Genomic DNA, 24,982 nt, shown 5'->3' with positions numbered 1-24,982 from the left:
TCTTTAAGTTGTTTGTATATTTTAGATAACAGCCCTCTGATGTAAGGTTGGTGACTATCTTTTCCCAATCTATAGGCTGCTTTTTTGTTTGTTTTGTTCTGTTTTCTTATTATTTTAATTTTTTTTTGCAATTTATTTATTATATATCCTGATTGAAGCCCTTCCTTCAACTCCTCTTAGTTCCACCACCCTCCCTTATTTCCTGCATCCCCTTCCCCTAGTACATTGAAAGGGGTAGTTCCCCTCCTTTGCCATCTGCCCATAGCTTGTGAAGTCTCATCAGGACTGCCTGGATCCTCTTCCTAGGTGGCCTGGTAAGGCCATATCACCAGGGGAGAGTGATCAAAGAACAGACAACCGAGTTCGTAACAGAGGCAGCCTCTGCTACCCTTACTCAAGAATCCACATGGAGACTGAGCTTCCGATCGGCTACATATGTTCAGGGGGTCTAGGTCCTCTCAACATATGGTCCTTGGTTGGTGCATCAGTCTCTGCAGGACCCCCTTGGCTCAAATTTTTAGGTTTGTGGGGCTCCTTGTAGGGCTCCTGTCCCCTCAATATCTTTCTATCCTTACTCCCCTCTTTTTCCATGAGACTCCCTGTACCCTGCCCAAAGTTTGGCTGTGAGTCTCAGCATCTGTGTCAATCCCCTGTTGGATAGAGCCTTTCAGAGAACCCTCTATAGTAGGCTCACATCCTGTTTCCTCTCTTCCACTGCTTCTGGTATCTAGACTGTTAGTCATTCAGAATGAGATTTTGCATCCTCTCTAGGGTCCTCCTTAGTGTTTAGCTTCTTTAGGTTTGTAGATTTTAGTATGTTTATCCTATATTATATGGCTAATTTCTGCTAATAAGTGACTATATACTATATGTGTTTTTCTGCTTCTGGGATAACTCATTCAGGATGATCTTTTCTAGTTCCATCCATTTGCCTGCAAATTTCATGACTTCCTTGTTTTTAATAGCTGAGTAGTATTCCGTTGTGTAGGCTGCCATTTTGTTCTATTGATAGTGTCCTTTGATTTATAGAAGCTTCTCAGTTTCATGAGGTCCCATTTATTAATTGTTGATCTCAGAGCCTCAGCTGTTGGTGTTCTGTTCAGGAAGTCAACTCCTATGCCAATGAGTTCAGGAATTTTCCCCATTTTGTCTTTTAATAGGTTTAGAGTCTCTGGGTTTTGTTTGTTTTTAGTTTAGTATGTTTGTTTGAGTGAACAAATCTTTATTAAATGCACACACAGTTACTGGGAGGAGGCCATGATGCTGAACACACTGTCAAAGTCAATCTTCTCCATGATGTTCTGGGGCTTAATGCGCTCTTCTTGGCTGCAGAGGAAGATCTGTCTTGACTCATTGGCATTCCAGCCATACTTGCGCATCCACACCTTCAGCTTGTTGTCAGTCAGATCTGCAAGCATCTCAGCCAGCAGCCAGCAGCTAGCAGTTGATGTGCTGGTACGTGATGCCCGCAACATGGCAGATAAATTTTTGGACAGAGTCTTCAAAGCCAGTCACGCCTTCTAGGAGGTCCTTTTTTCATCTAGGGCTTGCCAGAAGGCTTGAAAGTGGCAGGTCTCTAGCAGGTCACCGAGGTAAAAGATCTGTCTGATGGGCTGCTCTTCTTGATGTGCCTGGTCGATCATACATTTGCACAGAGTGAAGTCAGTGTGGGGCAGGTTGGTGAGGGCTTTCAGCAGAATCTGCGCAGTGACTGGTCTGAAAGAAGTCTGGGTTGGACTGGTACGATTTCAGGACAGCCGGGTTGGCCTCCAGGTCATAGGCGTTTTCATTGGTCTGCGTCTCCATAATGTTCCAGGGTAGCCAAGTTTTCTGGCTTGTGCCTGTCGATACCCTTGAGCAGCTTGCCCACGTTTGCTCTCATTTGCTCAAACATCACCATGATCACTGCAGTCTTCTGCAGCCCCAGCTGGAGTCGAACACCAGGCCCAGTGTGTAGTTCTCAAGGCAAGTCTTTGCTTTTATGTCAAGGTCTTTGATCCATTTGGACTTCAGTTTTATGCAGGGGGATAAATACGGGTCTATTTTCATTTTTATACATACAGATATCCAGTTAGACCAGCACCATTTGTTGAAGATGCTTTTTTTTTTTCTTTCTTTTTTTTTTTTCCCCATTTTATGGTTTTGGCTTGAAAATCAAGTAACAATAGTGTGGCTTTATTTCTGGATCTTCAGTTTGATCACTCTGTTTCTATGCCGATACCATGCAATTTTAAAAACTGTTGCTCTGTAGTACAGCTTGAGAACAGGAATGTTGATACACTGCTTTGCTTGCAGACAGGAGCCTAACTTGACTGTCCACTGGGAGGCTCCGGCCAGCAGCTGATTGTGACAGATGCTGGGACTTACAGCCAAGTCTTGGGTGAAACCTCTGGGGGTCCTGTGGAAGCGTTGGGGGAAAGATGGAAAGACCTGAGGGGACAGGAACCCCACAAGAACTAACCCAGTCCCATGGGTGCTTTCAGAGACTGAGACATCAACTCAGGAGCAGAATGATCTGGACCTAGGCCCCTGCACACACGTAGCTGATGGGTGGCTTGGTCTTCATATGGGGCGTCTGATGAGTGTGTGTGGGGTGGGGAGAGTTCTGTTTCTAACATGGACTCCATTGCCTGCTTTTAGATCACCTCCCCTGGCAGCACTGCCTTGTTTGGCCTCAGGGGAGGAGGATATGCCAGTCCTCATGTGACATGGTGTGCTGGGGGAGGTTAATACTGGGGAGGAGACGACCCTTTGCTGGGTGAAAAGGGAGAGAGGAAGGAGGGGAAATGGGGAGAGCTGGGAGGATGGGACGGGGGCACCCTTGGAATGTAAAGTAAGCAAACTAATACAAAATTAAAATAAATAAATAAAGTCTTAAAACATTAGAAATTCCAAAGTGAATCGTTGATATATAAGACTGGTTTCTGAAGTTTTGTCCATTTTTCAGATATCATGAAAAAATGATTAGTTCTCGAATATAGTTAAGGTTTAGGACGTTATGTTACTGGCAAAAGCAGTTTCATTTTCCAGTGTTGGATACAAGTTCCGTTCATATAATCTCCTAGAAACGGCTCTTTGAACAGCTCTCTACCTTTAAAATACAGACTGAAGTAGCACAGGTTGCCATAGCCAGATGTTGGAAAGGATGTTTTAAGTGTTGTCAGTCTTTTTAGACTATCTTTAGAGAATGGAGAAGATACTGTTCTAAGTGGGAGAATTGCCCATTTAGATAAGTGTATTTACAACCTTGGTGCTTTTGTGAAGAGTGCATTGAAGGAGGTGGAGGGAATGTGGGGTTACAGAAGAGTGGAGCTTTGCCATGGTCCAGGTGAGTGATAGAGGTCGTTTAATATAATAGAGTAGCTGAAGTAGAGATGCTGTGGACATAATCAGGAGTTATTAGTATAAAATTTAATTGTATGGCTTTTGTGATATTCTTGATGTGAGGAGTGAAATGACAGGCAGTGTCAAATATCAGCTTTTCATATGCTGATTTCCATGTCCATCTTATGACACTTTAGTTACTGAAAATGGAGCCTGGTTTTCATTTTAGCAGATTAACTCTGTTACCTGACTTCTGTCTATAAATGACCTAGTTAAAATTTTGTTCATTTTTAAAATTTTTGGCTTTAGAAAAAGGCTTTTATTTTTTGCATAGGTATGGGATCATAATCCAAGATCAATTGTTGTCTCTTCTGTGAGCCTTAGCTTCTTACTTTTTAAAATTAATGCTTTATTACTTTTTCATATTATATGTTTTTATCATATTTTCCTCTGCCTCAACTCGCTCAAGATCAGCTCCCCACCCAACTTCATCCACCCAACTTATGTCTACTTCTCCTTTTCAACCTTGTAATTTTATTGTGTTTGAGCCTGTGTTTAGTCTTACGTTTACTGTCACAGACTTTGTGAATTCAAATGTATGTCATTCCTATTGTGTCTGGATGATGCTTTTTCTTTGGAGTCATTTTACTCTCTCTGGCTCTTGCAATCTTTTTAACCTCCATAGATCCTGAGCCTTGAGGGGAATTGTTTGATGAAGACATCCCATTTAGGACTAAGTGCTCCAAGTCTCTTACTCTCTGCACATTGCCCAGTTGTGCATCTCTGAGTTAATTACCTTCTATTGCAAGAAGTTTCTCTGATGAGGGTTCAGTGATATTCTGATCTATAGGTGTCTTAAGTCACTTAGACACTAAGACCAAGGTATCTTTTAAGAAAGCATTTAATTGGGTGTTTGTTTTCAGTTTCGGAGGTTTTAGTCCATTATCATCATGGCATTGTATCATTTTGGCATGTAGCATAGTGGCACACATGGCACTGGAGCAGTAGCTGAGAGCTACACCCTGGTGGATAGGCTAAGAGTGAACCTGGATCTGCTATGGGCTTCTGAAACTGCAGAGCACAGCCCCAGTGAGAGACTTTCTTCAATAAGTCTAGACTTACTAATCCTTCTAATCCTTTCAAAGAGTGCCACTGACTTGGTAAATAGGTGGAGCTAGCAACAGTCACCCTGATTGTGGTAGCCCAGACCCAAAAGGACAAATATTGAATATTTTTTTCTTATATGTGGATGCTATCTTTTAAGCTGTGTGTGTGTGTGTGTGTGTGTGTGTGTGTGTGTGTGTGTGTTTCAATTTGAATAACTCTAAAGGGTATTCAAGGGACCAGGGAGTGGAGGGGATTCTTCTTTTTTGCCACAGCTTCCATCATAGTAGTTATAATATCTGAAAAACTTGACCTCTCTTTATGTAACCATTATTGTGATCATCTTTATCTTCTCTTCATCTTCTCCCACCTCTGTCATGCTCTCCATTCAGTTCTTCTACCTTCCCCTTTTTGATTTTTAAATTATTTAATTATGTTCATCAATTTGTTCTATTTCTCCCCTCGCCCCCTCTGTGTGTGTCTGATCAGAGAACAACTTGAGGGAATTGGTTCTCTCCCTTTACCATATGTGACCCGAGGAATTGAATTCGTACTGAGTTATCTCACCAGTCCCCCATATTCTGTTTTTGTGTTGTTTTGAGACAGTGTCTCTTTGTGTAGTACATGATGACCTCAAATTTCTGATTTTCCTGCTTTATCCTAACAAGAACTCTTACTTCTGGGATTACAGGCAGAGAAACACCATGCAGGCCCACTTTTGTCTTTATTAGAGTAGTGACAATCTCTTACTAGATACCTAAATTGTACTTTGCACTTAAATCTCTGCTCTCCTCCAGAGCAAAGCCCTTTCTTTCTTTCTTTCTTTCTTTCTTTCTTTCTTTCTTTCTTTCTTTCTTTCTCTCTCTCTCTCTCTCTCTCTCTCTCTCTCTCTCTCTCTCTTTCTTTTTTTATGTCTTTGCTACTCTGGAGTGAGTTCTGAGCATGATAAGCAGTCAGAATATGAAGCTACAGGAAAATGAAATGTTGGGTACCCTCTTACTCCTCCCACTTTATTCTTTACACTTTGGCGATGGATGGAGAGAAAGGATGTGTTTCTCTAAGTTACTCTGGGGGTTCCTTTTCCTTAGTGCAAAAATCAGGCCTGGGCCCAGGCACTGAGAGCTAGTTGGTAAGGATGTGAGCTCAGATTTTCTTTTTTGTTTTTTTAAACCTTGATTTATGTTTTATGGGTATGGATGTCTTGCCTACGTATGTCTGTATACCATGTGCATACAGTACCTGGTAGATACCCTAGATGGTGTCCAATCCCCGAGACTGGAGTTACCAGTGTTTGAGCTGCCACATACAGTGCTGGGAATCAAACCCTAGTCCCTTGGAACATAAGCCAATGCACTTAACAACTGAGCTGTCTTTCCAGCCCCTCAATATTTTCTTTATATTAATAGTAATTTAGTAAAAAGTTCCTTGAATCTTTTTGCATTGCAGCTTTCACTACATAAAGAACAAGGTTTTGATATTTATTATCATACCCACTGGTAAAAAAAATGTTTGTTCTTTTAAAATTACATTTACTCTCTGTATGTATGCACATGTGTGTATGAGTGTAAGTGTGCCACAACATACATGTGAATTTCAGAGACAGTTAGCCTGCCACTGTGTGAGTCCCATGGATTGAACTCAGGTTTTCAGATTTCATGTCAGCCCACCCTCCCTGTGAGCATCTGGTTGGTCCTGAGAGAGGTTTTCTTGTTAACACTTCATTTCGAGCTTAAATGCTTTACTTTTATAAAAGGCTGTATACAATTCTTTTTGGAATTACTTATTTAATATATATTTCCTGACTGTCCAGTGTAGTCCTTAAAAGCTGCTTCAATACTAACATCGCTATGTATGTTAAGAGCATATTACTTTATAGGAAATGTAAGAAATATGCAGGTATTTATTAAAACTAACCTGTTTTACTGGTTTTGTATGTCTTGATCTAAGTATTCATAATGTTTGTACTTTTATTTTTAGGAATAAGAAAATTTTAAATAAGAAGAAATTGAAGCGAAAACAGAAAAGCAAATCAAAAGTGAAGACAAGAAGCAAGGTAAAGTGGCTAGTAACTTGTTACATAGTACTTGGAACAAAAATAAAAAGACTTAAAATAGAAGGCAAATTAGCAAATCGTTCTGTTTGTGTGCTGAAGTAGTTTTGTAGATGCCACTTTTTAAAAGTGATTTTTGAATTTATGTTTTGAAAATTTTATACATGTCTACAGTGTGATTCCCCAGGACCCACCAACCCTCCAAATTTCATGTCCTTTTTGTAGTAATTATTAGTAGGCTACCCAGTCTAATGGATGTGGGCTACCTACCACGGGCACATCTCCAAAAATGTGTCTCATACTTTATTTTTTTTTGTATATGTATTTTTTATTAGTCTACTTTGAGATGCTTTTTGATAGTATCCTGGAAGTTAATATCTGGGCACTAAAAACTATTCATTACTTATTTTTGCTATATTTGCTCATTTCTTAAATGGAATATATTCGTTGCTTTTCTCTTTTTCCATTTTGCTTACTTGTACTAGGAATATTAAGTTTGGCTTGTACATTGGGGTTTGGATTTGGATTCATTATATGGTTTTCTCAATGAATAAGGAGCCCCTTAATGTGTCTCTACTACTCATAACTTCTTTTTTTTTTAATTTTTTTTTTCTTTTTAGTTACATTTTGTTAACTCTATGTCCCAGCTGTATCCCGCTCCCTCATTCCCTCCCCAATCCCACACTCCCTTCCTGGTCTCCTCCCTGCCCCTTTCCAAGTCTACTGATAGGGGGTGACCTCCTCCCCTTTCATTTGACCCTGTTTTATCAGGTGTCTTCAGGACTGGCTGCAAAGTCCTCCTCTGTGGCCCAACAGGGCTGCTCCTCCCCTGGGGGGGGGGTTCAAAGAGCCTGCCCTTGAGATCCTGTTAGAAATAGTCCTTGTTCCCCTTACTTTGGAAAACTACTTGGTTACTGAGCTACCACGGGCCACATCCGAGCACAAGTTCTAGGTTATATCCATAGATGGTCCTTGGTTGAGTGTCAGTCTCAGAAAAGACCCTGTGCCTGGATATATTGGTCCTTGTGGAGCTCCTATCCTTTCCATATCATACTAACTCCCCTTCTTTCATATGATTCCCTGCACTCTACTGAGGGTTTGGTTATGAGTCTTAGTGTCTGCTTTGAAACACTGCTAGGTAGATGCCTTTTGTAGTAGACTCCTGTCATACGTTCAATGCACATCCCATTTGTCTTTCTAAATGAGGATTGATCATCTTTGCCTGTGTCCACTTTCTTGATCTGTGTCCACTCAGAATGATCTTTTCTAGATCCTACCACTTGCCTGCAAATTTCATGATTTCCTCCTTTTTGATTGCTGAGTAGTATTCCATTGTGTAAAATTACCACAATTTCTGTATCCATTCCTCTGTTGATGGACATCTGGGTTGTTTCCAAGTTCTGGCTATTACAAATAAAGCTGCTACAAACATGGTTGAGCAAATGTACTTGTTGTGTACTTGAGCAAATTTTGGGTATATGCCTAGGAGTGGTATAGCTGGGTCTTGTGGTAGCACTATTCCTAGTTGTCTGAGAAAGCGCCAGATCGACTTCCAAAGTGGTTGTACCAGTTTACATTCCCACCAGCAATGGAGGAGGGTTCCCCTTTCTCCACAACCTCTCCAGCATGTGTTATCACTTGAGTTTTTCATCTTGGCCATTCTGATGGGTGTAAGGTGAAATCTCAGGGTCGTTTTGATTTGCATTTCCCTAATGGCTAATGAGGTTGAGCATTTCTTTTTTTTTTTTTTTTTTTTTTTTTGAGCATTTCTTTAAGTGTTTCTCTGCCATTTGATGTTCCTCTTTCGAGAATTCTCTGTTTAGCTCCGTTCCCCATTTTTTAATGGGATTACTTGGTTTGTTGCTTTTCAGCTTCTTTAGTTCTTTATATATACTGGATATTAGCCCTCTGTCAGATAAAGGGTTGGTGAAGATTCTTTCCCAATCTGTAGGCTATCGTTTTGTTTTGATGACAGTGTCTTTTGCTTTACAGAAGCTTTTCAGTTTCATGAGGTCCCATTTATTGATTGTTGCTCTTAGAGCCTGTGCTGTTGGTGTTCTGTTCAGGAAGTTGTCTCCTGTGCCAATGAGTTCTAGGGTGTTCCCCACTTTTTTTTCCAACTGATTTAGAGTATCTGGTTTTATGGTGAGGTCCTTGATCCACTTTGACTTTAGTTTTGTGCAGGGTGATAAATATGGATCTATTTTCATTTTTCTGCATGTAGACATCCAGTTTGTCCAGCACCATTTGTTGAAGATGCTGTCTTTTTTCCATTGAATGGATTTGGCTTCTTTGTCAAATATTGAGTATTCATAGGTGTGTGGGTTTATTTCTGGGTCTTCTATGCGGTTCCATTGATCCTCCTTTCTGTTTCTATGCCAATACCATGCAGTTTTTATTACTGTTGCCCTGTAGTACAGCTTGAGATCAGGGATGGAGATACCTCCAGATGATCTGTTGTTGTACAGGATCGTTTTGGAGATTCTGGGTTTTTTATTTCTCCGTATACTCATAACTTCTTTTGATTAGTTATAGCTATGCAAAAGAAAAGGCAGTACATACTGTTTGAATTGGTTCTTAAGGGACCAGGTATCTTGTTCTACTTACTATAGAAATCCTGTCAAAAAGTCTCTCTAGCTTTTTTTTTCTTTTTCTGGGACCAGAGCTTTCTTTTTTTAAAATTTAATTTAATTTTTATTAATTACAGTTTATTCACTTTGTATCCCAGCTGTAGCCCCCTCCCCCATTCCCTCCCAAACCTCCCTCCTTCCCTCTTTTCCTCTTTCAGTCCAATGATAGGGGAGGTCCTCCTGCCCATCCATCTGACCCTAGTCTATCATGTCTCATCAGGACTGGCTGCATTGACTTTCTCTGTGGACTGGTAAGGCTGCTCCTCCCTCAGGCTGAGGTGATCAAAGAGCCAGCCCATGAGTTTATGTCAGAGACAGTCCCAGTTCCTATTACTGGGGAACCCTCTTGGACCCTGAGTTGCCATGGGCTACATCTTTGCAGGGGTTCTAGGTTATATCCTTGAATGGTCCTTGGTTGGAATATCACTCTCAGAAAAGACTCCTGTGCTCAGATATTTTGGTTCTATTGTTCTCCTTTTGGAGCTCTCGTCCCCTCCAGGTCTTTCTATCTCCCCCTTTTTTCATAAGATTCCCTGCACTCTGCCCAAAGTTTGGTTATGTGTCTCAGCATATGTTTTGATACCCTGCTGGGGTAGAGTCTTTCAGAGGTCTTCTGTGGTCCAGAGCATTCTTTCTATAGAAGAATCTTTTCCACTGAATAGCAGTCGTGTGAAACCTAAATAGGAAGAAGAACATAGTTTTAACTGTGGTTTCTGAACTCTTCTATTTTGGGTTACAGAAGCAGGAGCTTAACTGATCTGTATATTGTATTTGACTTCCAGATAGAAATGTTCCTTGCTTTTTAAAATTAATATTTTTGCTGATGTTAACTGAGCAAAGTCAACTTGAAAATAATAAATCAAAAATAAGATAGCAGGAGGATGGAGTTTATTTTAGTTTATGTTAAACATAGGTAGATGCAGGAATTAAATAATATCACCAAATTTGCATCTTTATCTCATTTGTTCTCTTTGTATTTTGCAGTGGACTGAAGCTTCTGACTGTCAGCTTCATTTTCTTTTAGTAATTGACAATCACATTTACAAGTTCTAGCAGAAAGTCTTAGGATATTTTACTGATTTGCAGCATTCACCTTGGCTAAGAAAATAGATGAATTTAGTTAAACTGAATTGTTTTGTTTGTAATTCAGAAATGCCTGGACAAAGCAAGAGTTAGCAAAGCAAGAGTTAGTTACTCCAAGGAAAGTATTACTGGATGAAAGGGTAAATAATAAGTTTTCAGTGTTATCATCTGTTGTACAATTTCTTTTTTTTCCAAGATAGGGTTTTTCTGTGTAGCCTTGTCTGTCCTGGACTCACTTTGTAGACCAGGCTGGCTTTGAACTCACAAAGATCCGCTTGCCTCTGCCTCCCTCAGGAAATTCTTCTTAATATATAAAGCACCTCTAATAAATGTAGTCATTCAGATTTTTAACTTCTGTTCCCTGTAGAGCATCTGAGTTTCAGTGCCAGTACTCACATAGTAGCTACAGCCATATCTCCACTTCCAGGGGATTTGATGCCCTTTTCTGGCCTCACTGTGAACCAGGCAGTCACGTGGTGCAGGTGCATACACGTAACAGAACACACAAACATAAATAAATCTAACAGAACAAAATAAACCAAACACCACAAAAGTTATCTTACAGTTCCATAATCCCAAATGGATCTCAGTGGATTGGAATCAAGATGCTAACAAAACTATCTTTCTTCTAGAGGCTCTAGGAAGGATACACATTGATTATCTTTTCCAGTTTTTATAGACTGCTTCATTCCTTATCCCATGGCCTGTTTGGTACAGCAAAGCCAGAGGTAGTAGTGTTCTTCCTGCTGTACCATTATGGCAGTTTTCTGGTAAATCTCCTTTTCTCACGCCCCTGTATCTCTCCTTAATGTATGGACCACATTTACGAATACATTGCCTATTCGGATAATGTATCACAATTTTTCTTTGCAGGGTTCTTAATTTAGTCACATCTACAGAGTCCCCCTTTCGAATGTAAAACTGTCATATTCTCATGGGTTCTTGGATTAGGATGTAGCTTTCTTGGAGGCCATTTTTTCCCATCACACCCCATTGTACTTTTATTATTAGTGAATACATACTATATTTATCTTTCTGGGTCTGGGTTACCTTACTCAGGATGATTTTTTTGTGGTTCCATCTATTTAACTGAAAATTTTATGTCTTTTTTTTTTTTTTAATAGCTAAGTAACACTCTTGTTATGTAAATGTTGCCCATTCTTCTGTTTAGGAACATCTACATTGTTTCCAGTTTCTGGCTATTAGGAGTAAAGCTGCTATGAACACAGTTGAGCAAATGTGCTTGTGGTATGGTGGAGCATCCATTGGGTATATGCCCAGAAGAGGTATAACTGGGTCTCAAAGTAGATTGATTCCCAATTTTCTGAGGAATTACTATATTGATTTCCCTTGTGGCTGTACAAGCTTGTTCTCCCACCAGCAAGAGAGGAGTATTCTCCTTGCTCTACATCCTTGCCAGCATGTGCTGTCACTTGAGTTTTTGATATTAGGCATTCTGATAGGGGTAAGTAGGAATCTCAGAGTAGTTTTGATTTGCATTTTCCTGATGACTAAAGGACATTGAACATTTGAGGTTTCTGTATTGAGGATTCTGTTGGGTCTGTACCTCATTTTTTAATTCTATTGTTTTGTTTGTTGATGCCTAGTTTCTTGACTTCTTTATATAATTTGGATATTAACCCTCTGTCAAATGTGGAGTTGGTCAAGATCTTTTTCCATCTGTAGTTTTGTCCTTTTGATAGTGTCTTTTGCCATATAGAAGCTTTTCAGTTTCATGAGGTCTCATTTATGGATTGCTGATCTTACCTCCTGTGCTATTGGTGTTCTGTTCAGAAAGTTTTCTCCTGTACCAATGCATTCAAGGCTATACCCCACTTTTTCATCTATCAGGTACAGTGTATGTGGTTTTATGTTGAAGTCTTTGATATTCTTGGATGTAAGATTTTTTTTTTCAGGCTGATAGCTACAGATTTATTTACATTCTTCCATACCATTAGGTCAGCACATTTGGTTAAAGATGCTTTCTTTATTCCACTGTATATTTCTGGCTTCTTTATCAAAAATCAGTTGTTCATAAGTGTGTGGATTTACTTCTGGGTCTTCAACCCAATTCCATTGATCAGCCTGTCTGTTTTTATACTAGTAGCATGTGGCTTTTATTACCGTAACACTGTAGAATAGCTTGAAATCAGGGATGGTTATACTTTTGGAAGTTTTTGTTGTTGTTGTTGTTGTTCAGGATTGTTTTAGCTATATTGGATTTTTTATTTTTCCATATGAAGTTTCCATATTGTTCATTCAAGGTCTGAAAAGAATTGTGTTGGAATTTTGATGGGGACTGTGTTGAATCTGTAGATTGCTTTTGGCCAAATGGCCATTTTTACTATGTTAGTCCTCCTGATCCATGAGCATGGGAGATCTTTCCATCTTTTGATATCTTCTTCTCAGTTTCTTTCTTCAGAAACTTGAGGTACTTGTCATACAGGTCTTTCACCTCCTTCGTTAGATTTACACCAAAATACTTTATATTATTGGTGGTTATTGTGAAGGGTGTAGTTTCACTAATTTCTTTCTCAGCCCTTTTGTCATTTGTATACAAGAGGGCTACTGATTTTTTTTTTTGAGTTAATTTTTTTTTATCCAGCCATTTTGCTGAAAGTGTTTATTAGCTGAAGGAGTTCTCACATAGAATTTTGGGGATCACTTATGTATACTGTCATTTGCAAATAGGGATGCTCTGATTTCTTTCCAATTCGTTTCCCCTTGACCTTCTTCAGTTGTCTTATTGCTATAGCTAGTACTGTATTGAATAGATATGGAGAGAGTGGACAGTCTTGTCTTATTCCTAATTTTAGTGGAATTGCTTTGAGTTTCACTCCATTGAATTTGATGTTGGCTATTGGCTTATTGTAAGTTGTCTTCAATATGTTTATATATGTCCTTTATATCCCTGGTCTCTCTAAGACTTTTACCCTGAAGGTATGTTGGGTTTTTGTCAAAGGCTTTTTCAGCATCTAATAAGTTGTTCATGTCTTTTCTTTCAGTTTGTTTGTATGGTGGATTACATTGCTATTCTTTATAGCCAAACATGTCACTTCCATCGTCTTCTTAGGTTTAGGCAGCTACAGATCTCTTCTTCCTCACAACAGTCTTGCTATTTCAAAAATATTACTTAAATGTGCTAGTATCTAAACTTGCAGAATTGTCTTTTTAAAAAACTTTATGTAATTTCTTTGACTTCATTCTACTTGTTGTACATATTAATAGTTCATTCTTTTTCTGTTGGTGATTAGTCATATCCCACTATGGCTGTACTACAGTTTAGTATTTTACCCAGTAAAAAGACACCTGGGCCAGGTAGTAGTGGTGCACACCTTTAATGCTAGCACTCAGGAGGCAGAGGCAGGCTTTCTGAGTTTCAGTCCAGTCTGGTTTATAGATTGAGTCCAGGACAGCAGAGGCTATACAAGAAACCCTCTCTTGAAACAAACAAAAGCAAAGCAAACCAAAACAAACAGAACACAAAAACAAAAAAATTCAGACACCTGGTTTTAGTTTGGAGTTTTAGTTTTTAGTTTGGAGGTATTTTTTTTTTAATAAATCGAAGAAAATCTACTTCCTGGTCTTGGTGTGAACATAGTCTTTATTTAATGTGGATGAAATTATTGGGTTCTATTGTAGAGACATTGTTTAGTTTTGTAAGAAATATTTTTTCCAGAGTGGCCGTATAATTATTACTTACCTATTAGTGTTGTAACTATCTCCATCTTTTCCACTTTCTAGGGTTGGTAATTTTAGGGATTCTGATAGCTCTATCTCATTTTCGCTTACATCATGCCTAAGGCCTAATGATATTGATGTTTATTTATGGACCTTTTTCTGTGTCTTTCTCGGTGTTGTATCTATTTGTGTCTTCTCACTGTTTACGTACTGAATTCTCTTTCTGTTTGTTCTACTGTGGAGTTTTAACAATACTGTATATTTTCCAAATAGTTATTAGTATTCAGGAGATTAGTATTTTGCAGATGTTTTTCCACGTCAGAGACTTCAATTGCATTCTTTTCAAACTGGCATTAATTTTTTTAGATTTAATTATTTTATTATTTTGTGTGGATTTGTGTTTCCCTGCATGTGGGTATGTGGGTACTGGGAATCAAACCCAGGTCCTCTACAAGAGCAAGAGCTCTTTACCACTGAACCATGTCTCCATATACAGTATTGTTAAAACTCCACAGTAGAACAAACAGAAAGAGAATTCAGTACGTAAACAGTGAGAAGACACAAATAGATACAACACCGAGAAAGACACAGAAAAAGGTCCATAAATAAACATCAATGCCAAATGGTATTTTTGTTCATTTCTTTATATATGGATATTTATTTATACTTTGTATATTGTCATTTTACTATACCTGCATATTATTTCTAGTAGATTTTTCTTAAAATTGTCTACATGTCTCAGGAAATAAAGGCATTTCTAGATGCTTTTCTTCTTAGCCATTTTTATTGGGTTACTACATTAGAAAAGTAGCACAACACTGAGTTTAATTCCTGAGAGTGTTGGCCTTTGCCTTGTTTGCAATCTTAGGAGTGAGGCGGTCTATTTTCATGTCTGATAAAGGTATGCTATAGTTACTCCTAATCTAGTTGAGAAAATACCTTTCCATAATTGATTTGCTTAGACTTTTTTTTTAAATTGTATATTGGTATTGGGATTTTGTCAAATGCTTTTACCATTTTTTGTATCAGTAAAGACTTTGTATGTCTGCCCCAGCTCCTGAATAATGACACAGAGACATACATATTTATTATTAGCTTATGGACACCAAACTGGGCAGATTCTGAGTTATTCTTAACCTGGCAATACTGGCCTGGCTTACATGCTAAGCACGTGGCCCATTACCTGTCCTTCTTAGTTTCTTCCTGCCACCTGCTTCTTTATCAGTGTGCAGTGGGTGACACCTCTTGTTCCCTTTCCTTTCCCAGGCTTCCCTCTCTCTCCCTGGAAGTCCCGCCTCCTAATCCTGCCTCATCTTTTTGGCCATTAGATTTCTATTAAAATCAATCAAAAGATGATGAAGGAACAATGTTTACAAAACACTAGGACAGATGATGTTTCATAATAATTACAATGCCAAAGTCCAGCCTGTAGTCGGATTTCTGGGTACAGAAATCAGCGTTTGAATACATGGTACACAAAAACATTACTCCAACAATTTTTATTTATAGTATCTTATGTTTACTGCTTTATTACACTTGTTCTCTTAAGGAATTAGTTATACTGATTGCTTTTCTGGTTTCAACATTGTTTATTGATTAAGTATTTCTCATTATGTATTACTTTTAATACAGTATTAATAATTTTATGTTATCTGTTTTTAACATTTTGAAAGATATATTCACAAGTTTCATACTGATTTAACTTTAACATATTTCTTACTTAAATAGATATTGTTTCTGTCCTCCAATTCTGTATAGAAAAAGGGAGGTATTTTCAGACTGTTTGTGGTACTTGAAATATAATAATAAAATAATTTGTTTTTTCAGTTATGTAAGATATGCAAGTCAGTTTAGTCTGTTTTTCTTATTTAAAATGAAATGATAATTAAAATGAATGTGAACCAGAAATTTTGTTTTATATTTCAGTCTGAAAACTTGGAGAATACAGTAATTATACCAGATATCAAACTACATAGCAATCCCTCTGCCTTCAATATTTACTGTAATGTACGTCATTGCGTTTTGGAATGGCAGAAAAAGGAAACGTCACTTGCAGCTACATCTAAGAACTCTGTACAGAGTGGAGAATCAGACAGTGATGAGGAAGAGGAGTCCAAAGAGCCCCCTATCAAGCTGCCAAAGGTAAGCCACAGAATTCTATTTAGATCATTGCCTACACATGCTCTGGTTATCATACATACACATACATTCCTGAGATACCCTGTCTTTTCTAAAACCATGCACTAAAAATAACATGGCTTGTGGATAAAAATAGGTTTGGGGTAGACCAGGAAAATTCTGTAGGACTTTTTAAACTAGCTAACCAAGTCAGTGATTGCATCATAGTGGATGAGTACAGGAAGCAAATGCAGTGAGGTCAGTGGGTTGTAGCTTTTTAAGGGCTGTTATTGTGCAAGCAGTAACATGTATATGCTTGTGTGGAGACACGGAACAGAGGCAGACAGAAGAGAAGCGCTGAGCCAGTGTGCTTTCATTTAGGTGATCATAAGAGGACATGACGGAGAGCTAGCCCTGGAAACAGGATCAAGTTTAGGTCTTGAATAGAACTGGAATGCTTCCTTAGTAGCAGCTAAAATGAAAGCTTTTTTCTTATCTCTTTAATCTTGTAACTGCACTCTTACTATTTTGCCCACATGGACTACAGGGGAAAAATGAGATGAAAAACAGTCCATACTGTTCCGATATCACTTCCTATTATAAGCAGTATATAAACTATTTCGTGTTATGGCTGAACAAATTACTCTTAATGTAGTTTGTATTAAGTATTTGTTTACATCATGACTAATTTTATCACACACACACACACACACACACACACACACACACACACACACTAGGAGACTTCCCTTTATCTTTCTCTCCTGTTTCTGTTTTGTTTTCTTCTTTCGTAGCAGTAAGAATCAAAACCAGGTCCTCCTTATTCAGTGCTGGTACTGCTGATGAGTTATAGCAACAGCCTTAGAGTTATTATAGTATTCCTAACAAAAAGAAAAAAAGAAAAGAAAATGGCATCTCTATTTATGATTCATGTGAACTGCTTTCTTACAAACAAAAGTGATTCTTTTGCCAAAAAATCATTTATATGTTATTAAATTGGTGCTTTAAAACTATCTTGAAAACTTTTTTACAAGGTATCTTTTAGTTTTTTGTTTGTTTGTTTGTTTGTTTTGTTTTTTAACATGGAATACCTTACTTGAATTATGGGGATAGATGGATTTCATGTTCCTGGGCTGATTTCTCTGGCATGGCCTGTGGTAGCTGTTTCTAAGTATGCATTGTACTTGATTGCACTGTTGGGTTTATTGCATCTTAGTCTCAAGATGACTTGCTTTCTGTTCATAAGTGAGGGGAGGCTTTTTGACCTTTCTTGCTTCTTGACCATTATTCTTAGAATGTGTGTCTTTCTACTTTTCCTTTTCTCTAGTGTCTAACTGTACCTTCTCTCCTAGCTTCTTATAACCTAAAATGAACATACTTATTGTTTCACTCCTGAAGGTGTAGATCATGGTCTCCTTTTTTTTTTTGATCATGGTCTCTTAATTATGATTTCTTCTGCTTCCTTAAGGAAGTTGAAAGAAAAAAAGTAGGATAACCCTCGGAGTGTCGTATACTTCTTGTAAGAATACTGTGCTACTGGGGAAGGTCATACTACACTGAGATACCATGGTAATTAAATTCATTATTGGGAAGGAAATCAGAAGTTCAGAGAAATCTTTTATATAATATTATAGATGTTGAATAAATACCAAAAGCTAGATTAGGATATACCAAATACTTAGGAAAAACTTATTATTAGACTGTTTTAAAAGATAAAAGTGACTAGTGAAGAATCAATCATTCTTAACATTTTCTTAGTATGGTTAACAGTGTCTAAAGGAAATCATTAAAAAAAAAGTCCTAAAAGAATAATTGGTTAATGCTTTCCACAATAGACTTTGCTTCCTGGAAACAGGGAATAATGATTAAAAATCATGTGGTTGAAGCCAAATTGCTTAAATTGAAATGCCATTAAAATGATTAGCTGTTAGCTGGGCATGGTGGCACGTACCTTTAATCCCAGCACTCAGGAAGGCAGAGGCTGAGGCAGAAGCAGGCAGATCTCTGTGAGTTCAAGGCCAGGATGGTTTACAAAGTGAATCTAGGACAGCCAAGGCTACATTTAGAAACCCTGTCTCCAAAAAAACAAAACAAAATCCCAAAACAAGCTAGTTAATACTAGGTGAATGGATACCTCCACTTTATCATCTACATGTTGAGAGTATAATGCACCTCATAGGATTGCAGTTAGGATTAAATGAGTTAATGAGTGTAAAGTGCTCAGTAAATGAGAGTTGTTACAAATGTTAGGTTAGGGCCAAACAATGGAATGTATAGGTGTATTTGATTATAGCTACTTCCCAAAGTATCCTGTAATTTAGTGATAAATATGCAAGGAAATGAAGCTTTCAGAACCCCAGTGTGATCCTATAATGAAAGAGATATGAAAGAGAAGAGGAAGTAGAAAGGTGCCTCTTTATGGTAGTCAGTGCTTCCTGGCCCATGCCATGAGTAGAGAGTGAGCATCTCAGGTGATACGCCTTGGCGGTCCTTATCTTCACATCAGAACCTGATAAAGGAAAGGGGTGAGACCTTTATCATTTGAGGTTGTCTTGCTCTCCCTCCTCCTGTCTTTGTGGCGTTTCCCTTTTTTCATCTGAGATTTTTTTTTTCTCCTTTTCTTTCTTCTGGTTATGGCAGGTTTTGTATTATTAAGAAATTTTAAAATCAGTTGTAATGCTTACAGATTTTTTAAAACTCAAGTAGAAATGAGACACAGATTTGTATGTTATTGCAAGGTGCACCACCTCTTAAAATTGTTTCTATAAAGCAAATCGTATTTACAAATTATAAAAATAATAAGCTTATTCTGTTCCTTGTCTTCTTCTACTTCCAATGTTTATCATGTTTGCCCTTCTGAATGAGGTTTCAGCATCTTCCCTAGGGTCCTCCTTGTTGTTTAGCTTTCTTTAGGACTATAGATTTTAGTATGTTTATCCTATATTATATGGCTAATGTCCACTTATAAGTGAGTATATATCATATGCATCTTTCTGCTTCTGGGTTACCTCATTTAGGATGGTCTTTTCTACTTTCCACAATTTGCCTGCAAATTTCATGATTTCCTTGTTTTTAGTTGCTGAGTAGTATTCCATTGTGTAAATGTACCACACGTTATCTATCCATTTCTCTGTTGAGGGGTATCTAGGTTGTTTCCAGGTTCTGGCTATTACAAATAAAGCTTCTGTGAACATCGTTGAACAAATGTCCTTATTGAATGGTGGGGCATCTTTTAGGTATATGCCTAGGAACAGGACAGGAGCCTTCCACAGAGGACCTCTGAAAGACTCTATCCCCCAGGGTATTGAAGGAGATATTGAGACTCATAGCCAAACTCTGGGCAGAGTGCCAGAATCCTTATGGAAGAAGAGGGAGATAGAAAGACTTGGAGGGGACAGGAACTCCACAAGAACAACAGAGCCAAAATACCTGGGCCCAGGGCCCCCCATAGAGACAGATACTCCCAACTAAGGACCATGGAAGGAGAGGACCTAAACCCCCTATCAAAGGAAGCCCATTGGCTGCTCAGTTTCCAAGTGGGGTCCCTAGTAAAGGGTTCAGGGCCTGTCTCTGACATGAACTCAGTGCCTGGCTCTTGGATCATCTCCTCCTGGGGGGTGCAGTCTTGCCAGGCCACAGAGAAAGATGATGCAGCCAACCTTGATGAGACCTGATAAGCTAGGGTAAGATGGAAAGGTAGGAGGAACTCCCCTATCAGGGGACTAGGGAAAGAGCATAGGGGAAGAGAGGGCGGTTGGGACTGGGAGGAGATGAGAGAGGAGCCTGAAGTGGGGATACAAAGTGAATAAATGTGATAAATAAATATATAAATTAAATTAAGTTAAAAATATTTAAGCTTAAAAGGGAAGAAGAGGGAATGGGAAGCAAAGGAGGGAGAAGAAGTGGAGAGGGAAAAAAGAATTTGCTTTTCATGGCGTGGATGTCTACTCCTATTCTCTATCACACAATAAGCCTGTGGCTGGCTATTTCCAATCTTCTTCCCTTCCCTTCACACCTGGAGGGAGGGTGTTCTGTCAATATTTCAGGGCAAATTTATACTTTCAAATAATGCTTTTGGTTTAGACCTTCTCATATTTCTCTTAAATTTTTTTTGGCTTATATCAATGCAGAGATATTTATTGAATCTACATTTCTCATTGGTATCTCCCTTTAAAGCTTTAGCCACACACTAAATGTTTCCCATCTGATTTAAAATTAGGCTGTTGAGAGAGAGCTAAATCTCTTCATCATTCTAGCCAGATAGTAATTTTTCTCCAGTCTTCCCTTTTCCCATAGATGGATGACATTGCCACCCTGAAACATTGAGACTTTTGTCATTCTGTCATCCACTTCAGCCCTTGGTAGTCAACTAACTACTAAATGTTAGAGTTTGAATAGGAAATGTCACCTGAGGCTTGTAGTAATATTTGGGAAGGGTCTACAGACTATAGGAGATGAAGTTCCACTAGAAGAAGGAAGTCACTGGAGGCAGGTTCTGGGAAAGGATCTTGACTCTGAAACTCATCCTGCTTCCTTCTCTGCTCCCTCTTCACTATGAGGTGAATAGATCTGTCTTCTACTTGCTGTCAAACCACATTCTACTCAGGTGCATGAGGTCAACCAATCATGAACAGAACCTTCTGAATCCATTAGACACAATAAATGCCTTCAAGTTGCTTCTGGGGTTATTTCAGTCACAGATAACACAAAAGTAGCTAATATACTAATCCTTATCAGTTCTACTTCTTTAACAATTTTTATAGTGAAGACATTGTCCCACAGTATTTTCAACATCAGCACTTCCTAAAAGTGCAATAACTGCCTTTCTAGACACTCTCTTAGTTTACACAGCCTTTAGTTAATTTGGCTGAATACCATCTAAGTAACTTTTATGAACTAATAGGTCTGATTTTATGAACTGTAGGTCTGATATGAACTGTAGGTCTTTAATATTTTTTATTAAGAAGACAACAACTGAATCAGCTGACAAATGAAGCCCTTTTTGATTTAACTTCTGCCACCTCTGACCTTACCTAAGTTAGTGCTATGTCCTTTTCCCCATATATTGTATATATTCTACTATACCTAGTACACCCTGTAATTTTCAAGGCTTTAGACAAGTTATTTATTGATTTGCTTGTTGTCTCAACCAGAGAATGCTTTCTTGAGGGAAAGGAATTTGTCTCAACTTTTTATTCTTGCAACTTAATACCACTGCCTACAAATAAAAAAACATTATTTAATGAGCCCCATCCAAAACTGTCAGTTTTAAAGAGGAACAGCTTTGCTAGGCCACAGAGGAGGATATTGCAGCCAGTCCTGAAGATACCAGATAAGCTAGGGTCAGATGGAAAGGGAAGAGGACCTCCCCTAGCAGTGTACTTGGAAAGGCACAGGGAGATGAGGGTGGGATTGGGAGGGAATGAGGGAAGGAGCTACAGCTGGGATACAAAGTAAATAAAATGTAACTAATAATAAAAAATTAATTAATTAATTAAAAAAACTAAAAAGAATCCTTGAATTATGAAAAGTCATTATGATTGAGTAAACAGCCTTAAATAATAAAATATTGTAGCCTTTCATTGCCTGAGAAAAAAGATGCATATTTTGTACTTAGTGTTTTGATTTCCTCTAAATACATAAGCAAATGGAAATCTTAGTATGATTTCATTTTCTAGTCTATTCCAGGAAAATAAACTAACACAGGTGAAAAAAAAATACAGAAGTGTTTAATGAATTGAAATTTTATGCATAAACTTGGATAAACTTAAGTATAGTTAAGGCTAGAATTTTAGATAACTCTGTAAACTAATTCTTTTGGTTATTTGACTTCTTATATTTATGCACCTGAGAAACCTTACAAATGACAGCTACAACTGTAGAATTTTGTCTGCAACAATTTCATCTTTGTCTAAAAAAACTTTTAACACACAGATGAGTAGCTCGTTAGATGAATATTAATTGTGTCTTCACTTTTGCTAAGCACTGAGCTAAGCATAGGAGATGTTCCTTGTCCATAAAGAGTAGTTCAGCGATGAAAATAAAGTCAGTTATACTATAATATAATAAAATCTGTAACAGAAATTTATATTGGGTAAGCATTAGGTGCATAGCTCACCCTCCTAGAGTAAAAACCTCAGAAGACAGGATCTAGTATATCTTCATATCTCCTTTAGTGAGTTGCAAAACAAGTGTTTAGAAGGGTGTAGGTGTATTTATATGATGTATAATGTTTACATTATATATGATGTAATTATAATATAAAATAAAATAAATATAAAAATCACAACAGAAAGTATTATCTCACTTATATTAATAGAATTATTATATTCTAGTAATTATCTGAAGCATTTCTACTACTTTCTCTTATTTTAATTCTTAATGTCAACTGCACATAATTGACTACTTCCTGAAGCCTGGTTCTTAAAATCTTGATGTTGGATAAGAAATAGAATTTTATTGCCTCGTGTTTTATTAGTTATTAGTTTTTCAAAGTTATCATAGCAACTCATTGTAACTTTTCTCTTGTAGTTTTTTAACTAAAGATTTAGTTCTTTTGCTAAGAAGAATTAGGGATTTCTTTTTCCAATGAGGACTATTAAAATTAAACTAAAATATCAGTGATAGTTTTGCAGAACAGCTTTCAGTTCCATTAAAGATCATCTTGTCCAAAGAAAGCAGACATTACCTATAAATAATAATATTGCGAATTTACCATCATCGGAAGGGCTGAGATGAAACCAGTCTTTTTTTTGGATATTTTTAAATTTTTTTATATTAATTACAGGTTATTCAATTTGCATCCCAGCTGTAGCCCCCTCTCACATTCTTTTTTTTTTTTTAACCAAATCTTTCTATGGCTTCATTGTATCCAAACTGATCTTTGAATAATGTCATTAGTTCTTAGCCCTTCATATAGCTAGATGTCTTTCAAAATCTTCATGTTAAAGTTTAAAAAAAGGGTTTTTGTTTTGTTCGTTTTTGCTTTTCTATTTAAGTATCATAGCACTTTATTTGATGAGATAACTTGTACAAAATGGAGTATAAAAGTATTGTTCACATATGTATTAGACATTTTCTTTTCATATCAAACAGATTATTGAGGTTGGGCTTTGTGAAGTCTTTGAATTGATCAAGGAAACTCGGTTTTCTCATCCATCCCTGTGTCTGAGAAGCCTCCAAGCCCTGCTGAATGTGCTTCAGGGCCAGCAACCAGAAGGCCTCCAATCAGAGCCACCAGAGGTTCTAGGTAAGAGCTTGAGTGAAGCACTTAAAAGTGAACCACGTTTCTCATGAAACGTGCACAGGAGCAAAAACGAAGCTAGCCTTTGACTGGGTGTAGAAAAGGCAGGAATGCAACTTTGCTCTTATTTTGCTATATTTTACTAGAGTTACAGTCAAAGAGTTATGGTTCATGCATAGTTGTTTCTTGGTTGTTATAACACTAGGGGAGAAACAAAACATAAATCCTTGAAATCCCACAGTCACACCCAAGCCCTAAAATCCTCGTTAATGTGAATACCCATGGTCAAGTAGCAAGTGCACATTTCTTGTCCTTACTTGTTACTCTAGAGCAAAGGCTTTCAACCTGTGCGTCACAACCCCTTTGGAGGTCAACCACCCTTTTACAGGGGCTGCCTAAGACCGTCAGAAAACAGATATTTATATTATGATTCATAACTGTAGCAAAATTACAGTTATGTAGTAGCAGTGAAAATAATTTTATGGTTGTGGGTTACCACAACACGAGAAACCGTATTAAAGGGTCACAGCATTAGGAAGGTTGAGAACCACAGATATAGATTATTTAAAACAGTAGGTGGAGAAAGAAAGAAAGAAATGTTATAACCCCCAACAGTGCAATTATTTCTGAAGAGAGGACTTTTTTTAAAATTTATTCATCATAAACAGCAACAACAAAAAAATTGTTTTGGAGAGGAAGCTCATGTAGCATGTTTCATTACCTAAAGATACTGGCTTTTCTTTAAGTTTATTTAACTTTTAGAATTATTTGCTTTTCATATTAGTAACTTAGGCTTAACATATGACCATGTAAGAAAGCTAGGAACTTTCTTCAGATTGTATAGAAATGTAGGGGAAGCATAAATTTTAGTTGGCTTGTTGTTTTTCTCTGATGCTTACCATGAGTATCCTGTCAGTCTGGAATTTTCTAGGTGGTTTTAGCAATATAGGTAAATACTCTCAAAGCCATAGAGATATGATCCTCAAACATCAGCTTCTATCTAAGTCTTCTGTCACCCATGTATGGAGTTTTTCATGCAGTAGCTTTAAACTGGGACCAAACATTGGTACTTTGAATAAGTTTTGGGACATTACTGCTGCTGGTGGCCTGGGGACAACACTGTTGACTGAATTAGTTTTGATTCGTCTTCTCTGTATCTGGCTTCACTTCACTTTTTTTTTGACCTAAATTTTTTTCTTTTTCCCTCCCTCCCTCCCTCCCTCCTTCCCTTCCTTCTTTCTTACCTTCCTTTCTTTTCTTTTCTTTCTTTGAAACGAAGCCTTGTTATGTAGCCCAAGCTGGCCTTAAACTTCATTCTTTCTGCCCCGACTTTTCAAGTACTAAGATTAATAGGCATGTACAACTATGTCCTACCTATTTGAATTTTATTAGACCTACATTTTGAGAAACTAATTATGTGCTAGATTTTTCTGTCTTTGGTCACAAATGGTATGATTGTTACAGTATAACTGTTAAGCTATTTTATATATTTTTAATGAGTGAGCTGGAAAAATGATGAGAAAAGGTAACTAATGGGACATTAAGTTAAACTAAGGGCAGACAAGTTTCAATATAATTTAGCACTATGGACCCAAATTACTTCCTTGATTAAACAAAACTGAAACATGAAATGACAGTAAAGCCCTTATATAAAAAATCAAGTCATAGAAGTAAAAAAACAAAAAAAAAACAAAAAAAAAACATTTAAAATAAGACAAGATAGCAAAGAAACAGAATAATGGCATTTAG

The 24,982-nt window shown here is 37.6% G+C and overlaps 1 protein-coding gene and 1 pseudogene across 12 annotated transcripts in view; one reads left to right on the top strand and one right to left on the bottom strand.

Annotated features, from left to right (window-relative positions):
• The window catches only part of Mycbp2 (MYC binding protein 2), a 246,601-nt gene that overhangs the window by 18,289 nt on the left and 203,330 nt on the right, over window positions 1–24,982 (top strand). For all 12 annotated transcript variants that reach the window (XM_060391563.1, XM_060391566.1, XM_060391565.1 and 9 more), the window contains exons 2-4: window positions 6,406–6,481; window positions 15,799–16,014; window positions 23,086–23,239. In XM_060391563.1, coding sequence (XP_060247546.1) covers window positions 6,406–6,481; window positions 15,799–16,014; window positions 23,086–23,239 — 446 coding nt within the window. The remainder of the gene's footprint in view (window positions 1–6,405; window positions 6,482–15,798; window positions 16,015–23,085; window positions 23,240–24,982) is intronic.
• On the bottom strand, window positions 1,218–1,900 carry LOC110560795 (eukaryotic translation initiation factor 3 subunit K-like; annotated as a pseudogene).

This window comes from Meriones unguiculatus, chromosome 9, assembly GCF_030254825.1.
Source record: "Meriones unguiculatus strain TT.TT164.6M chromosome 9, Bangor_MerUng_6.1, whole genome shotgun sequence".
Taxonomy (NCBI): Eukaryota; Metazoa; Chordata; class Mammalia; order Rodentia; family Muridae; genus Meriones; species Meriones unguiculatus.
Note: the sequence above shows the minus strand (reverse complement) of the source record. Positions and strands in the feature narration are given on the sequence as shown.